Consider the following 18,656-nt stretch of genomic DNA (forward strand, 5'->3'; position numbering starts at 1 on the left):
GATGCCCCCATCAGATGTGCTAATGAACACCAACCATTAGCACATCTACCGCACCATCATTCAGGTCTGACCACTTTGAATATTTAACAGCTTGTTGATCTAAAAACAATATGAGGTCAACCCAATTAATTTACATTGAAATATCCTTATAATTTACGGTACTAGCAAATCCTTAACATATGCAGTTTCTAAGCAATAGAAAACTAGTTGTGGGTGTAACTGGCCTAAGTTTGTGGGTTTCGTGACCATGCTGCCCTGGGCAGACCGCCAACACCAACAGCTGCTAGAGCTGTAACGCCAGCTGTATTTCATGCCCTGTCCTTTAGCACTAGCATTACCAGGGTTTTAGACCTCCCCCCTGAAGTCCCGAAAGAGGGTCAAAAGACCCTGAGTCCAAACTGACGACTCTGGTGGCTCAAATTAGCATCCCTTGTTCAATTGTAAATAGGGCCATTGCCTGAGGAATCAGCAAGGGGGGAGGAGAGCCGAACTCACAAAAGCATTCTTCTGTACTGTCAGGCCAGAAGGTACGTGTGAATAGTCCATGTTGGGGGTGGGTGCGATCTATGATGGAGGCAGCTCTACAGTAGAAAACTAACTAAATTAGCAACACGGGTTGGCGTTCAAAGTTACTGCAGGGCTATCATTGGATGGGGTTAAATAATAATAATAAAAAAAGACACATTTTACTGTAGGCAACCCGTGTTTTACTTACAAGTTTTCCTTGAAAATTAAGGAGCTGTTTGCTGATTTCATACATCAGAACACCCAAGAAAACAACTTTTATTTCATTAGATTATAATTGCACTGCATTTAACAAGGTCCCCTTTTTTTACTCTGACCAATTTCCCTGTATCTAGTGAATATAGCATCCCCCAAAGAATAAAAGCAACCAACACTATCACTTTACAACTATTACCCTGCAGTGTGGATAAAACTAAATACTATAATAATAAACAATTGTTTGTTATTAGCAAAGTGCAGCATTTTTGGGATACAAAATCTCTAAAACCATTGTGTGTGGTTTATTATGTATGTATGTAATCAACTAGCTGCTTGGGAGTCAGGGTAGGAAAAAAAAGCCTACTCTGTGCTACCATCACAAACAAGGTAGTTCTGAAAATTATTTTAAAGAAGGAGATGTTTGTCTGAGTGATACCCTGTCAGTTTAGGCTGATGACCATGTCCTGGTCATGTCTAAGTATGCCCCTCTCTTTCCGATTTCAATCGAACAATAACAAGCTTATTGTTTCAATGGAACAGTAAGTTTTGTGTTGACTAGAATTTAGTAATTAAGCAATTTTTTTTAATCTAGGATTGTCAGGCCCTGAATACAAATGCAGTCCACACTTTTTCAGATTTGCCTTTGAAAACCACTTTTTAAACCACAGATCCTTTTCTATTCACATTACAATTATGCACTAATTTGTACGAGTCAATGTCATAAAATACCAATGAAATACACTGATGTTTGTAATCATAATTTAACAAAATGCATAACAGTTCAAGTAGTACGAATACCAAATTGTCCAAATTGCCATTGCCTCTTATACCTTTGTATATTTCTCATGCTGGAATTTCAGTCCTCTTGACTTAGAAACAAATACTTCTGGTCATTGCTCACAGCTGTACCTGGCAGTTAGTAGGGAGTTAAGCTTCCCCCTTCCTTTGGTGCACCAGTAATGGCCTTATTTACAGAACAAAAGCACCGGTTCACAACTGCTTATAGGATGCTAATTAAAATCCTTCAGGTCAGTCGACCCGTCTCTGGGCTCCAAAGGTAGAAATGTTAAATGACCCTTCTCTGGTAATTCTAGTGTTAGAGCAAGGGGTCTGTGAAAGAAGGAGGAGACCATTGGAAGTTATTTGGACAGGACCAACATCAGCTCATTTTCAGAGTTTTATTAAAACATCTGGCAGAAAAACATCTATCTACATGGGAGTACAAAAAGTGTATAAAAATATATTACAAATCTTGCATATTTACAAAAACTGCTTCGCTCTAAAAGGTGCAGTTTATTCATTTTTAACCCTAGCTGTGTTACCTAAAACGGGCAACATCTTTTCTACAAACTCTGTACCTAGTAGAAATAATACTGGTGGCCTAAAAAAAAGCCAAGAGAGAAAAGTGAGCCAATTCCCAGAATCCTCTTGGATGAAGGAAGAAGAGGAGCCGTCGCATGGAGCGGAGCAAAAGGTCATCTCCTGGTAGATCAGAACAGCGGAGTTGATCAGAAAAACATCCTGCTGGGAAAAAAACAGACACAAAGAAGATAAAACTTGGCTTGAGTATCTTTACCAACACTGGGATGCAACTTGATCCTGTCTCTCACTCCCTCACCTGTAAATGTTGGGGGCCAGGAGGACAGCTGTGTCTGTGGGCAGCTTGGACAGATGAACCACTTTGGTCTTCAGCTGCAGCCTGTCGCTCTCGTTCACCCAGACGTCAGGCAGTCTGATGCACACAGGAACACTTTAACCTCACAGCGTGCACACTGACAGCTAATACCTCAGCTTCTAACGCTCACCAGTGGCTCATTGTGAGCTCTCACCGTTTTATGAGTTGATGAGGACAGGGGTGGAGTTTGTGTGTGTGTGTGTGTGTGTTTGGGTTATATGATGCTGCTTACATGTCTTCAGGTGTCCAGTGCAGCAGCACCTTCACTTTCCCAGAGTCCTCTTTCCTCCTGGCTATCACCTGGAAACCAACAGAGAGCAGAGGTAAGACCATGCTCTGGTCCCTTGCTCTGGATGTGTGTGTGTGTGTGAGTGAGAGAGAAAGTGCTGACCGTGCTGTGGAAGACCACACTGTGTCCGTTGCCCTGGCTCTCGATGTGTGTTGCCAGGTTGAGACAGATGGCTCGGTGACGGATGGCCTCCATGGTCTGAGCGTCAAAGAAGTCATGAGGTCGAGCTGGAAGCAGGAGGAGAATCTCTTAGTGAACCGTATGTTTTCAGCTATGGAGTGTGTGTGTGTGCACGCTCCTGTTCTGGCACCAGAGTGAGGACTGTTTGTACCAGAGTGAGGACATTTTGCCGGTTCTCACTTTGTTTTTGCTAAATGGCAAGGTTTAGGACCAACGTTTGAAATGAGTTTAGGTTAAAGGAGCAGTAAGTGAGATTTCAAGATCTTAAACAGAAAGAACTAGAAAATAGTGATGTGAAGAACTAAAGATATCGTTTTGGATGATATTCGATTAAATTTTTATTTTATTTATATAGCGCCAATTCATGAAACATATTATCTTAAGGCACTTTCCAAAGTCAAATTCAATCAGATTATACAGATTGGATTAGACAACACAGATTGGTCAAAAAGTTTCCCATCTAAGGAAAGCCAGCAGATGTGGTATGAGGTTGCACACCATCTCTCTGTGTTGTTTTCCAGTTCTTTGTTTACAAAGCCAGGCGTGCGAGTACGCGCACGTGAACAGCTGCCACTCAGAGCTTAGCCCCTCCCAGTCCTAAAATGCCACCACCAGAGCAGTGCAGCGTAGGAGCAAAATGGCAGAGAACACACTCAGTGGTTTAAACCGTTCTCTTGGTAACAACATTATAGAGTTACTTCTTCACTAGACGTGTTCCTCCTAAAGCTGATGCTGTTTTACTGCGGATTTATCCTCTGCAAACATGTGCATAGGAGGCGATGGTTGAGAAAGGGGAGGGGTAGAATCGTGGCTTGTCACACATTTCGGTCTACAGACAGTACTCCACATCCCACCTAATGGCGAGATTTCACTTATTGCTCCTTTAAGGTCAAGGTCACTGGTAATGGTTGGGTTTAGGATTAGGGTTTGGAAGAGCTTGAAAATGACTGAAAATCAATTCCAATCAATTGGAGTCAACACATGGTCCTCACTACATATAGTATGACGAGAATGTGTGTCAAACATACGCAGAGAGCGTCTATATTTGTTCCTGAGTTTCCTCCTCTTGCTCAGACCAGCCTTGGACGGGGACTCCTCCTTCACTTTGCCCTGACTGGATGCTTTTGATGAACCCTGGGAGCTGAAGTGGGTGGGGACGTGGCGCGCCAGCCCCCCCTGTGAGGCAAAAGTGGCGTTGCAGCCTCCAACCACACACTGCAAAAAAAAAAAAAAAAAAAAAATACAGAACATTTGGTGTTGATGTGATGAAGAGTGTGCAGATTTATATGAGCTGTGTGATGTTACCTTAAAGGGCTTGTCTCCGCTGTGAGTCAGCATGTGTCTCTGCAGCCAGCTCTGACTGGTGGATGGAGTGTTGTACACCTTGCAGCTCTTCCACAGGCACACAAACACCTGAGACACACACACAGTTTACAAACAGGCACTGGCAACAGTCAGCATGCCTACGTCGGTCATTTCCCTCCACTGTTAAGACAACCTCGTATAACGTGACGTTTTCTATCCAAATACTGGACTTTGCAGACCAGATAGGACCAGAGGCACCAGCTGGTGATCGCTGCCGTAGACAAAATACGCTTTTGTCACCAAGTGGTAAAACACAGCCAGTATTTGTGCAGGAAATACGTCAGGGTTCCTGCTAAGGCCAACAGTTCCCTTCAGGCTGTAACGTAGCTCAGAGATGGCAACGTTCCTGCCGTGCTACTGCTTTAGAGATCTGCACAAAGCCGTCAGAAGTAGTTCTGTTATTAAACCTCGTCTTGGTGAGTAAAACAAGATTCATCATTTATCACGAAGGAAGACGTCAATAACCGATGAAGGTGGGCTTTAAACTGCAACACAACAACACGTGGGGTCTAACCACCATTATTTTCACTAAACAGTGAAGAGATTAAAAACAACGGTTTAAAGTTGATTTACACGATTTCCTGTTTGTGAGCCATTGACCAATAAACTCCTGCAATTCCTAAGGGAATTCATTATTATTTTGCATTAAGTTTGTGTTAAAACCAACTATGGTAAACAGTAAAAAAAAAATTTTGGGCTCTTTTGACGGCACTAGTGGCTCGCTTTTTATGAAAGTAGGCTGACAGGAAGGGGGATGGAAGAGGGGGAGAGACATGCGGCAAAGGACCGCGGGTCGGATTTGAACCCGGGTCGACCTCATTGAGGACTAAGGCCTCCGTATATGGGTCGCGCTACCTGCTGCTCCACCAGCGTGCCCAAACAGTAAACTTTTAATGTGGAGCCGTATCATGAGAATTACTGAGGCCGTTCAAGAAAATGGGATAATTTTCTGTCCCAGTTGACGGCCTCTCTCTTGCTGAACAGCCCCCACTGGGCCGGGGTCTGTTCGGCTCCGGTCTGAAACTTACCGGACCAATCACAGCACGGGAGGCGGAAGTTAACGAAGCGTCACCGTTTACCCATAATGCAGCAGTCCTTTTCTGTGACCATAACAGTGTGGAATGTATTAACTTTGATTCATTTTTAGTACACATTTATGAAGGTATAACATGCTTTTATTGTGCAATATATTTGCTTTGAGGCCTGTCTGTTTACCAGAAGAAGAGAATGTGAATAGGTTCAGTGTATGAGTATCAGGAAAACTTTCAAGGCCAGTCCGAGGCAGTGGGAAAGAACAGAAACTCCAGTTCACATGCAGCTGGAGAAAATAATGAGGGAAGATAGTTATTAGGGAGTAAGATAGCGATAGGATGTGTGCGTCATTCATTGTGTGACTTTGTATAATCTGTGTTCTAACTTTAATAAAACTAGCCTGAGCGGGAGAGAGAGCGAGAGTTGTTGCCCGGAATCGGCAGGTGTATCATCTCTCCCCTTTGCAAAGGTGAAACTGAAATTCTGCGTCCATGGCTGAGTTATTATTTTAAAGTCCTGCACAACGAATTAACGAACCCGGGGAAGCAGACGGCTTCAACATTTGGGGGGCTCGGTCCGGGATTCGGGGTGACAGGCAGAATTGGACTTCAGATTGGATCGAAAGGACGAGGGACACTGGCTGGCCACAACAAAACAAGGTAGGCAGAACCTGAATCTGCATTTTCGGCTTAGAAAAATAGTCTAAATTAAGTGTCCCAAGTCTCAGTAGAACTAAATCTGCTAAATTAATGCTTTGGAGTGCCTTGGAGCAGTACTGAAAAAGTGTGGTTCAGAAATGTATTGAGAATTTTGAAAAAAAAAGAGAAAAGAAAAGAGAACGAGACCAGGCAAAAATAGTTCTGACATAAAATAACAGAAATAGAGGAAGACCTGTGAGTTCCGAAATCTAAAGGTGTTTCTCGAGCGTGGCGGCTCACTGCGGTTCTCGACGGGGAACCGTCTTTTTGCTGGGTTAGAGGCCCGAGAAGTGAGAAATCTCGAATTCTACATAAAAGGTTGAGCGAGATCAGGCAACACACATTGAATGGATGCGGAGATAACAGAGTGACTCTGTGAAGCTCCGATTACAGACGAAATAAAGTTCTGATATAACATTACAGAACTAAGAACAGAGTAAAATATAAGTTGTGCGGATAACACAACAAGAAAAAGTCCTGTGAGCTTTAATTTTTTTTTTTAAACAAACCGTGACCTGACGTAGAAACAGGGAGACCGGTTTATGAGCCGTGAGCTGGACACACACACACCCAGCGAGAATCGGACAGGGAATAAAGATAAAGATAAAATGAATGAGCTGTTGGCTGAACACACAATCAGCTATGACAGACTTTTGTTAAAAAAAAAAAAACAAACAAAAAAAAAACAGTTTGAATGTTGAGTGCTTGACTGGGGGAGAACGCCAAAAAGCGAGCGATCCCCATTTGCTGCGGGTTTGCATGAGCCAATAACAGCAGGACCCACTCTGATCAAATTTAACATTTAGCTACATGGGTAAAATAATACAATTCAGGTTTAAGAGGTGACTTAACAAACAGAAAATAGCTAAAATTCCAGGAAGCTATCATTAATAAATCGGGAAATCTAAAAAGGAAATATAGAGCAACACTCTGGGAGTTTTTTAGAACAAGGAGTTTTCATATATAAAAAAAAAAAAAAGAGAGAGAGAGAGAGAGAGAGACGTCTCGCAGAACACCACGCGCAAGCTGTCTGTCTGTCTTGTACAACATATTGTGTCTGTGGAAATGAGATCATTTTGTTTGAGTGAGTGGGGGAGAGACTGCTTGGATCCGCGGAGATTGATGTCTGTGCGCAAATGGGTTTTTGTGTGCAAGTCTGTGTGTGTAGATTTGTGCGTATGACAGAGCTGAGAATAGCAACTGAAGCGTAAGAGATTTACGGTGCATTTGATCAGGATATTAGTGAAAATAAATAGAATTGTGCAGCATGGATATCAATGGGATGACAGATCGATGTTTTTGTGGCTTTTTTGGCGCAGCAAAGCGTTCTGAGTGCAACCAGCAGTTAGTCGAGGCAAAAAACAAACAAAACAAAAACAAAAAAAAAAAACGGAACTTTAGAAGCGCAGCGTTTCGCGGGGGAAACATTTTAGTAACGGACCGAATAGATGATTATCTAGGCTAGTGGGGGGAAATGACTAAAAAAAAAAACGTGAAACGTAATGAGATAAATGATGACAGGCGAGTGGCGAGATGTTGAACCTTGTTTCTGCGGAGGCGCGGCGTCGGACAGCCGGTAAATTGAGCGGTTACGGCGGTGCGGGGCAATTTTACCAACTAAACCTCCCCGAGAAGTGACAGAGGCGCGTTGGCCAATAAGCATAATATTTCGGCAAAATATATTTCGGCAATCTAAACTTTTCAAACATGATCTGTGAAAAATACTGTTAAAGGGAAAGACACGTGTGTGTGTGTTTTGTTCGTCTAATTGTCTTGTTGTATGTGTTATTGGTGTGAAAGCTCTGTTCGTCTTTGGAAAATAATCCAGATTAAAATCCTAGAAAACCATGGTTTCAAAAAGTGTTTATTTGCGCTGAATGTCTGCAGCATTCAAAACAAATGCACTTTGGAAACTTCCATTAAACAGAAAGGTTTAACTAAACGGTTGTAAGAGAAAAAGACTTAAGAATTAATAATATAAAAGTTTGTCTAGCCCAAATTAAATTTAAACACGTAGATATTAACATGACTTAAATAAATATATCTCAGGCTTGTTACAAATGATTGAAACTGGGGATAAAGGTTTTTGGGTGCCTAATTATGGAGTACAGTTAACCAGAGCCGTGGGGAAAGTATTCAGTTACACTATTAATGCACAAAGCTTGTATTTGACAATGGATTGCATGACAGCTGTAAAAATAATAGAGTAGGGTCTTTTTTAGATTGTAATGTTATAACTTTATTAACTTGGCAAACAGCATAACACCTCTAGAGACAGACTTGCTGTCTCTGCATTTGATGAACTAAGGGACCGCTCAGGAATATGTGTTTGAGAAAGAGAGTAAATAATAAATGAATAATAAAACTTATATCTGTGTTTAGGAGTTAAAAATATATATATATTTCAGCATGAAATATTTATTTATTCACACATTTGTTTATACATTGTGTAAACATCAGGGCATAATAATTTGTGAGTTAGCTCATTATTGGCTATGGTTTATTATTTTATGGCACCAGAATGTTGTCATTCCAATTCTGAAAAGTACCTAAAAAGAAAAATAGTTTTTGATAAGCATAATTTTAACTAGTGTGGTTTATTGCAAAAGTGCATATTAAAATTCCCAAATGAGCTTTTATACTTTTAGAAATAAAAAGATACAATACGAGATTAATTGAAATTAAAATTTTAATAGTTTGAGAGCCCTAGTTTGAATATAATACACTAGACTTAAATCTGGTTGATCTAAGGAAAGCAGGAATTAGCTCACTAACAACTGCTGCTAATTGTAGGTCTAGGAATCACCAGTTAGCAGAAACAAAAGTTAAAAGTTAAAATGGAACTTAAAGCTGTTTGGTAAAAGTACAACCCGGTTGATTAGACAGATTTTATCAGCCCTACGTCTAGTCATGCATCAGTTTTACAGTTATCCTCAGATGGAGTTGCTGATGTTTAAGAATTTATGAAGAATGTTACTGGTTTAAATCGTTTTACTACAGAAGTTAAACTTTGCAGAGGGACAGAAATCAACAGGAACAAAAAGGATTTGGAAAAATTAAAGGGCAGATCCCAAAGGATTTTTTTTTTATGTAAACACGTTCTCTAAATTAGATAATTTGACTAAAGGTACACATGGTTGTGTGCCCTCTTCTGCTGCAAATTATATTGAAAATGATGCTTGAACGTTCCACATGCCAGATGTAACTTTGTTTTCTTTACTAATTTCTTACTTGGAAGATGGAGTTATAAAACATTCTCCCTTAACACCCCAGCAGTGGTTCTTAATTTGACTGGGGCACACAACAGCGGTGAATTATTCAGAAAAATGGTTTTAAAGGGTTTGCCCTTTTCAGCATTACAGCTGATTGTGATTATGCTCGCTGGGACAAAACATTTGGTACATCATTTTCCAATGTGGCTCAGGATGGGGAGAGAAAGAGTAAATAATAATAAAAAAAAGTATTACAAGATCTACTATTTAAATTGCAATTACAAGGAACAAAACAGAAAGTGAGTAAAATGAAAAGTGAACATGTGATGTTTCAGCAGTTGGATCTTCAACCCTGAAGGTGTCACCTCAGTTTAATTAACTCTAAGGAGGAGGCTTGCCTATTGCCTCCTTTTCTCTATTCTTTATTTATTTACAGGTCTGTTGGTTGCTGAACGTGGAAGCAGATGGCTTGGTGGTCAGTGTGGCGTCGAGTATTGAACCCAGGGCGTGATGGATGAGTGTTTGGAGCTGATATGGTGGACATGTTAAAGCACCCATCGACATACAATTGTGATTGTCCTGGACATTGAACGCCTGTGGGCTGTTTCACCCCACCAGCAGGTCAACCTGGTATGAAGCAACCAAGTCCTGACATGACCTCACCTCCTCAAGGTCAGTACCCCTGCAAGGGGATAACTCTTCTGATGACACACCCCTGAGCTTGGCCAGCTGCATGAGCACTGCAGACTCCGAGCTGTCAGCGGAAAAGACTGCATGAACTTTTGGTGGACACTGGAGATACATATGGGCCTCTGAGTTGTGGACTAAGACTGTCACTGAATATGATACTGAGAGAAGAAACAGTGTCTGCCGTTGTGATCTGAGGGGGAGAAAGCATTGCTAGCATCTATGGAGGACTGAGAACAGAGCCTGCTACAACTGGTGTTCTCTCCAGCTATGGAAGATGCAACGTCTGGGTTCCTGCTCTTCCTCCCACCTGACCTGCCACACGTCACTCTGTTCTACGACAGCAACCGCACAGACTGGTATCATGATTCTTTAAGGTAAAACACAGACAGTCATTCTAGGAATATGTATGTGGCACCTGAACGTTTGGCAGCTGCTACTGCTGAACAATTTATAACGATATATGAGGTCGGATGAAACGATTTCACACATTTGTCTTTCTCTCCATGTTGAGCACCACAAAGAAGTAGGGGCATGGTTAAACATTCCCTTCAGGCAACTGATTGGGCTCCTACCAGCGTGCAGGTTTGTTGTTTTAAAATATACTCATACCTTTTAAGTTATCTGTGATGTAACTGATAAGTTTATTTCAAACATGAGTTTGAAGTGTTACCATGGCCGGGAACGTACTGATCATCATTAATCAGCAGAAGGTCCACGGAGGTGGGAATCCTTTCATGTGTTCCACTTACATTTAAGGTTAGTAAAGATAAAATACCAATTTGCCAAGGAACGTGTCTTTCGTGGGCTGTGTTATTTTCCGCAGGAACAACCAATGTGTCCCCCAATAACAAGCAAAGCGTTCTAACAAACCTAAACTACAGCGCGTGGAAGACACATTATAGTTTTGGGACTAAATGGCTGCTGTGACAACTACATGGTGGGTACGTTGATCTCACGCAACCTTTGAGGGACCTCGGGAAAATATCAGGTATGATAAAGTTGAATAAGATTTTGAATTGGATTCAGGATTCGAGGAATTTTTTTTTTCTTCTTACTTCACCAAAGATTACCCTATGCAGTTGAATTGACTATTATTGACAGCTTCTTATGTAATGATGGGTGTGGAGCAGAACCCGATATTCTGCAGAACAGTTATTCCTTTAAACTGGATTTAATAGAAGACAGGTGAACATAAACAGGATCCAAATAGATTTAAGGCAGACATCCAAACAAGCTGGACGGGAACTGGCGAACAGACTTGGCAGAGTAAACTGAAACAGGTAATCCAAAACAGAATCAAGGTGCCGGGGCTCTTACCAAAACAGAGAGAGTAACCGAGGAGGAACAGGAGCATGGGCATGTGAGTGTGACGGACCAACAAATAACTGAGGAGCAAGTGAGGCTTAAATAAAACAGGTGAGCAGAGGGAACTAATTAACCATAGGACGGTGGAAGCAATAACGATGCTGACAGAAGAATAAACCTAAGACTGAGGATAACACAAAGCACAGAACACAGATAAGGACTAATACAAAGACCGGAAAACTTAAAACCATAAACAGACTAAACAGGAACCTAAAACAAGATAGAACCTACAAAAGAAATAAAACCAGAGGCAGGAGAGAACTAACTTCACCAAACAATAAATCTAGACAAAAACAGAACGTTACATTTTACTGTTGTTTCTGGAATAAAACTAGTTTGATTCCAAAAGGGGGATGTACATATCAGTAAATGTTAGAGAAAAAAAAAAAACATAAAATAGAAAAACAGGGTGCAGGATTTTTGACATGAGAATGGCATCTATTGAAGCGGAACTGAGAGAGGAACTAGAAAAAGCTGTTCCTGTGTAACAGCGAGTGAGAATGCTAATCTGTAGAATGATTGAGCAGAAGATGCAGAAAACATTGAAATCAGATTTGAAGAATTGGAAAAAAAATAAAATAAATTTAATTAAGAATTTAAAGGGATTTGAAGAATTTGAAAAACTTGAAGAAATTAGACAAATTTAAAAAAAAAAAATGAAAGAATTTGAAGACTAAGAACAATTAGAAGAATGGGAAAAATTTGAAGGAATTCGAAGCAATTTGCATTGATTCCAATGGGAACAGCCAAAAAAAATCGCACAAAAAGTTAAATATTTTAAAAAGTGTAAAAGTTAACCATAACCATTAGATATAACAGACATGCCGGGAACGAGCCGAACGTTTTGACACCAAAATTGTTGAAATTGGATGAAGTATGCGGGCGTAGTTAGACGTCGACGTAATAATAATAATAAAGAAAAACAGGAAAACAATAAGTGAGAAGGCTGTATAGCATTCTCACTGATTAATTACAAGAAGAGTGTAGGTGGAGCAGAGCAGCTTCAGAGGTGCGTTAGAGTAGAACAGGTGCTGTAAAACAACCTCATGGCGTTTCCTCCAGGATTAAAACAGGAACTTTTTCTGAAGCACCCGGAGTAGGACATCTGGGGTTATAGAGGTTACAGCAATGTCGTGTGTAAAGTAGTGTGTGTGCGCGATGTGTGGTCATTTTAATCCAAGGAAGATTTGGACATCGTTATAGGAAAAAATGTACTTTGATTTCAAACCACAATTAACTAACTTTTGATTCCACAGACACGGTGACACATCCGAGGTTTAAAAGTGTTTGTGTGTGCGTGAATTCTTTTACAGGATGACAAGAGGCCTGTGAAAGGAGAGAACAGAGAAACTATGATAAAATGTCTCATTAACTATTACATTTCTAAAAATAGGTTTCCTGACAGGATGAAGATGGAACAATAAAAGGTGGTAAGGATTAATTAGTATCTGAAAAATAATTGGCTGAAATCTGTGCACAGACTAAATTGATATGGGGTAAAGTTTTGTTTCTTGTTGGAGTGTTCAGTTAATTTCATTACAGGATGCACTCTCTGACTGGAAGGAGTTTTTCGGGGTTGCGACGTCAACCTCCCAGGATTCACAGGTAGCACACGAAATTTGACATCTAAAGATTGTTGTGTAGTTTCAGATTATATTGGAGATTCCTAAGGAATGTGAAGAAGGGTCCACAAACCCCCAGACCTCGGCTGAGTGCGCGCTAAGGTCAACGAAGGACAGAAGTGGGGGTTGTTATTTAGGGCGCTCTGACCAGAGTGCGGAGCCGTGAGGTCCCACCACAGGGTGCCAAAGGAAACACCGAGACCAGCGCAGAACCAGAGTGGGAAAGTCATCAAAAGAAAGTGGTCAGAACCAAGGTGGACCAGCCCGTACCAGATGGTGGAACGCACTTCGCACGCTGTCAGGCTCAAAGGAAAAGGCGACACCTGGTATCATTGGAGTCAGTGTGCACCCGCTGAGGAACCCCAGCGCTCTCAAGCATCAGGTGCGCCAGGATTTACAGGATAACATCACAACGCTGTGAAAGGGAGCCTATCGGTGAATCCTCTACTCAACCACGGTCATAATAAAACCCGTAGAGAGATTCAGTGAGCTTAAGCTCACTCACAAAAATCGCGCAAAGGAGACAGAGCAGAAGAACAAAGAAGAAGAGGCGGAAGAAGTGGGCAGTGAGCTGCTCTCCTGCTCCAGAAAAGAAAAAAAAAAAAAAAAAAGCATAAAACAGAAGAGGCGGAAGTAGTGTTTTTTACCTGACCACATGGTGTTGTAGCAACTCTTACACTCAGAGAGAAGAAGAAAACCAATAAGAGACTCAGAGAACTAAAAAAAAAAAAAAAAAAAAAAATTGTTTTTATATATGTATTTTTGCATTTCTTGTTGAAATTTGTGTGTTTCTCCACAGGTGTTTTTCCACAGGGGCACTAAAATAGCATTAACCAAACCCACTAAGGGTTGTGTTGCTGGAGGTCTATTATTATCAGTTGTTATTGTTACAGGTATATTGTGGTATTTTTGCGACTTTCCATTCCTGAACATGTCCAGCTGATCCACCTAGGAAGACCACAAAGACGCGCTATTACAGCAGCATCCAATGACTGGTGCTTAGAACTTATTACCATTACAATATAATCAAGTATTTACCAAAGGTGTCATAACAAACCGGTAAATTTAGGGTTTTCTACTGCAATAGTTTATGGGTGAACTCTTAAAAGAGTTCAAAAGGGGGAATTGTGGAATGTATTAACTTTGATTCATTTTTAGTACACATTTATGAAGGTATAACATGCTTTTATTGTGCAATATATTTGCTTTGAGGCCTGTCTGTTTACCAGAAGAAGAGAATGTGAATAGGTTCAGTGTATGAGTATCAGGAAAACTTTCAAGGCCAGTCCGAGGCAGTGGGAAAGAACAGAAACTCCAGTTCACATGCAGCTGGAGAAAATAATGAGGGAAGATAGTTATTAGGGAGTAAGATAGCGATAGGATGTGTGCGTCATTCATTGTGTGACTTTGTATAATCTGTGTTCTAACTTTAATAAAACTAGCCTGAGCGGGAGAGAGAGCGAGAGTTGTTGCCCGGAATCGGCAGGTGTATCATCTCTCCCCTTTGCAAAGGTGAAACTGAAATTCTGCGTCCATGGCTGAGTTATTATTTTAAAGTCCTGCACAACGAATTAACGAACCCGGGGAAGCAGACGGCTTCAACAACAGTCAAGATGGCGGCCGCAGCGGTGCGTTGTTTTAATGATGCCCTTTATCGTGTTCTGAATGAGCTGGATATATCTTTAAAACTCAACAACTGGCCGCTCTAAAAGCTAAAACAGAGCGTGCTGATTGGAGTTTGGGTCACATCCGCAGTTCTCTGATTGGCTCTCTACCCTGTTTTGTTCTCATTTTTCTATTTTGCTAAAGAACCGAGGATTGGAGAAAAAAAGGCCCCCATTTTACATCAACTCCTCACATTGCTGGTAAAATCCGAAAAATCTGTAGTCACTCAGCTGAAGTACAAACAGACACACACAAACACACACACTGACCCCTCCTCTCTGGCCGTCCACGTGTGTTGCTCGGATGTGCTCGGCCAGGTCGGGGCTGCTGGAGAACAGCAGCTGGCAGTCGTCCCAGCAGCAGGTGTAGCTCAGAGATTTGCCCACGGTGGGCCCAGAGCTGCCCACCGCTGCAGCCCCCCCGCCGTGACCGTTCAGCATGGCAGGAGTGGAGCGACCGCTGGACGCAGTGCTCTCCATGTCCATCAGGGTGGAGCAGATACTGGAACAGATGCGGGACAAGACGATATGAAGAATGATCCTGACAGCTTAGGTCTGAAATTAGGATACATCAGAGCTCTGATTACCCCGTATGTTCCTAACAAAGCACTTCGCTCTCAGACTGCAGGTCTGCTGGTGGTTCCTAGAGTCTCTAAAAGTAGAATGGGAGGCAGATCCTTTAGCTATCAGGCTCCTCTCCTGTGGAACCAACTCCCAGTTTTGGTCCGTGAGGCAGACACCCCGTCTACTTTTAAGATTAGGCTTAAAACTTTCCTTTTTGACAAAGCTTATAGTTAGAGTGGCTCATGTTACCCTGAGCCATCTCTATAGTTATGGATTTAGGTTGCTAGAGGGCCTACTGACCTCTTTCCCTCACTCTGCCGAGTTCTACTACTCTACAATTTTTGTATTATTTGCTGATTATTGAACTTTATGTTCTCTCTGTTCTCTCTCAGAAAGCCACATATCTGCAGTTAGTGGCAGTAGTGTGATGATCTGGGTCTACTCCAGGGTCTGCACGGCTTGCTGTGATCAGGCAGGAGCTGGATCTCGTTCACATTTCTCTTATTTCTCAGGATGATCGGCTCCCTGAAGCTGCTGTTGCTGAGGTCATTGTTTTTGATTACTTTGCTAAGAGTTTGGCAGTTTGTAAAGTGCAGCCTAGCTAACCCATCTAATGAGCCAACTAATAGAAGCCTTTAGGGCTCTCACAATACTAAAATTTAAAAAGATTTTCAACGAGTAATGTCTGGATTGATTATACGACAATATAACCAGTTGGAAACGTTCAATGCTAATGTTCAGACATTTTTAACCAAGACTCTGTCCATATTTCAGAATATTTAAACCACTTAGGAGTTGTTTTGATTATTCAAATTTTGACATATAAAGTACCTAGTGTCCCAGCTGCAGCTGAATGCAGCTGATGGAAAAAACCTTGTCTGGTCTGATTGGATGCTACAGGCAACCATTTGGACTTCAGCTGATTTATTTCCAGCCTTGTTGAGGTTTACATTCAGCTTGACGTCGTTTGAGGTAACTAATTGAGTTAAGTGCTGAATGAGATGAACATTATTGCTGTTGAAAAAACCGCTAACATTTTGGTTTTGTCCACCTGTCTCCGCTTTAATTTTGGTGTCGCTTTTTAAAGGGTTATATATCATGCAAAAGCCACTTTTTAGCCCTTAAATCAGTTTTGTTGTGTACTTGGCGTCTCCAGGATTCCAGAAAAGTTTAATTTAGTCTCTCCAGGAGCTGTGATGATACGATTTCAATCAAAATCAATTCATAAAGTCTGATCAATCCGACGCAATACTATCTCATTTTATTTATAAAAACAGCATTCTACCTATAAACAATAGTAACATCACCTGTTCACTAAAGTGTTGTGCCTTGTCAATTTCCCCGCCCCATTGTTGCAGTTATTCATGCAAAAGGAGTCCCAACCAGGTATTGAATGAACAAAAAGTATATAATTGGACAATATACTTTGCAACAGCCTGACATTTCTGATTAAATCGCTTCTTTACCCATCTATATTTATTTCTTTACATATCTTTAATGTCCAGATTACCACACTTTTAGTTTTCAAAATTACAATAGCAGCATATATATATATATATATATATATATATATATATATATATATATATATATATATATATATATATATATATATATATATATATAAATCCTTTGAAACCAATTAAAATCCTTTTAATTGGTTTCTCCCAAAGCTATTCTGCTTCTGACCCACAAAATAGAGGAGCACCATGGCTCTGACAATTTGCTGCCTATCCAAACATTTCACATAAGTCAATTAAAGAGAAATTCGGAATATTTATCTGGTTGCACCTTCTGCTTCTCTAGCACAAATTTCATTTTGCATTATTGTGTTTTCTAAACAGGCTTCCAAGATCTCAAGAACACCTTTTGCCTCTGCAATTGTCACCACTTTTTTTGTATGGGGGGTGGGGGCTTTTCTTCAATATAAAATCAACAAGTGTAAGAAAACAAAGAATGACGCTGATCATGTAAATCGTACACGTGTCACTAACCAAAACCCTTTGTCAAAGCTCTGCAGTGCGAAGATGGACTGAATGTGATTAAAGGCCTCGTTCTGTGAGCACGGGACCAGGATGTTACTGTGGGTTTAAAGGCCTAATCACATGGTAAATATCTGCCCTGTGATCATTACATGTGCTTCACACACGGAACACGATTCTACAGGTTGACTGCCCCACAGGTCATGTCTTACAGGTTTAAATGCTGACAGGAGTGAATGTGCGGGAGGGGAAAACAACCCCCGTCAACCTAAAAGCGTGTTAAAACAACCCTTCCAGCGGTGAACTTGGACCGTGTTGTGTCCCCGCATCAACTCTCTAAAACTCAGCGCGGCCTTCCGCCACCTCCCCTCCTCCTGCTTGTACCGACCTGTCCTCGGAGTCCATGCGGCTGAGGGGTTCTCCCTCCACGGAGCTCAGGTCCACACCGGCCCACCTCCTGGCCGCGTGCTCGGCCTTGCCCGCGGGCTTTGTGCTGCCGCGAGGCGCTGAACTGAGCACGTTCTCCGCTTCTCTTTGTTCTGCTTTCAGCACCCGGGAGCCCTCTTGTGCCGAGTCCGTGCTGCTCGCCAGACTCCCCTGCGCAGGGCTCTCCCCGGGTTCGCCGACTTTAAAGCCGGCTTCCCCTTCATTGTTGTCCTGTTTACCGCGAGGCGAAGTACTTTCTCCGTCGGTGTCGGGGAAGGGAGGCGGGTTGTGGCCGGGCTCCGCTGCCGTACAGCCGCCGAGGTTCTCGTTTGGTTTGTCCTCGTTGTTGTCACCCGGTTCCCGTTTGGGTTCTTCCACGGCTTGTCCCTTCATGCCGGTCCCTGCAGCCTCCGAAGGGTCGGTTTGTTTGGATTCAGACAGAGAACCCTGCTCGGTCCTCTCGGCCCTCATCTGAGCCATTTAGAACAGCACACGCGCTGTTTTTTTTTGTGATGTTTCGCGAGAAAAGTTTGCTCCGTGTTGCTTTCGGCTTCAAACGTAAGCTACGCTGGGGGGATCGTGACGTAGGCGCTTTTCGGAAAAGCTGTTCTATTTCTGGAAGACGTCTCACCCGGACACGAATTAGCCCCTAAAACGGTCAATCCAAAATTCCCGTCAAATTCTACTCTTTATGGAATTTCATACAACTGTTTACAGCACATCTTTTGACTACTTGCTGCCCTAAAAGCACATTACGTGCATTGAGTAAATAGAACTACACAAATAATAGCTAATTTCAGTGTGTTTGTTTTCGTAGCTTTATGCAGGACATCATCAGCGCAGAAATACTATCAATTACTAGCCAAAAAAGCAAAAAGGACAGCCAAACCCTTTACAGTGAAAATGCCGATTTGGATGCTTTGTTTATTTGTATAATTTTATAACTAACCCCTGAGTATCGCTGTTTAAACCTTACTCTGCGGCCATTACCGTTCACCGAACATTTGAGCAAGTAAGACATCATCGCTCCATTAAAGTTCTGTTCGCTACTCCACGTGTTCCGACAAACAACGAACCAAACTAGAGTACAAGTGTAGGAAGAGGTGGGTCTATCGGAACCAGAAGGCTGTTCCACAATTTTGTGCTTTTAAGCAGAATTTAGAAATCCA

General features: G+C 41.8%; 1 protein-coding gene and 1 long non-coding RNA gene across 4 annotated transcripts; one reads left to right on the forward strand and one right to left on the reverse strand.

The window, feature by feature from the left end:
* Nucleotides 1-1,887: 1,887 nt before the first annotated feature.
* aebp2 (AE binding protein 2) lies at nt 1,888-18,183 on the reverse strand. 3 transcript variants are annotated; one of them, XM_012877109.3, is made up of 8 exons: nt 17,450-18,182; nt 14,786-15,017; nt 4,173-4,280; nt 3,896-4,082; nt 2,790-2,914; nt 2,631-2,698; nt 2,342-2,455; nt 1,888-2,244 (listed from the first exon to the last, which is right to left on the reverse strand). In XM_012877109.3, exons 1-8 carry the CDS (start codon nt 17,965-17,967, stop codon nt 2,232-2,234), a joined length of 1,365 nt encoding a protein of 454 aa, XP_012732563.2. In that variant the 5' UTR covers nt 17,968-18,182; the 3' UTR covers nt 1,888-2,231. The 3 variants fall into 3 exon arrangements, with proteins under 3 accessions (XP_012732563.2, XP_012732562.2, XP_012732564.2); XM_012877108.3 differs by having other exon boundaries at nt 1,888-2,247; nt 17,450-18,181; XM_012877110.3 differs by lacking the exon at nt 1,888-2,244 and having other exon boundaries at nt 2,338-2,455; nt 17,450-18,183.
* Nucleotides 6,976-14,375, forward strand: LOC118566569. The gene is made up of 3 exons (XR_004933119.1): nt 6,976-7,538; nt 9,611-10,446; nt 12,772-14,375. It is a non-coding gene; the product is annotated as an uncharacterized LOC118566569 (long non-coding RNA).
* Nucleotides 18,184-18,656: the final 473 nt, after the last annotated feature.

This window comes from Fundulus heteroclitus, chromosome 17 (assembly GCF_011125445.2).
Source record: "Fundulus heteroclitus isolate FHET01 chromosome 17, MU-UCD_Fhet_4.1, whole genome shotgun sequence".
NCBI lineage: Eukaryota > Metazoa > Chordata > Actinopteri > Cyprinodontiformes > Fundulidae > Fundulus > Fundulus heteroclitus.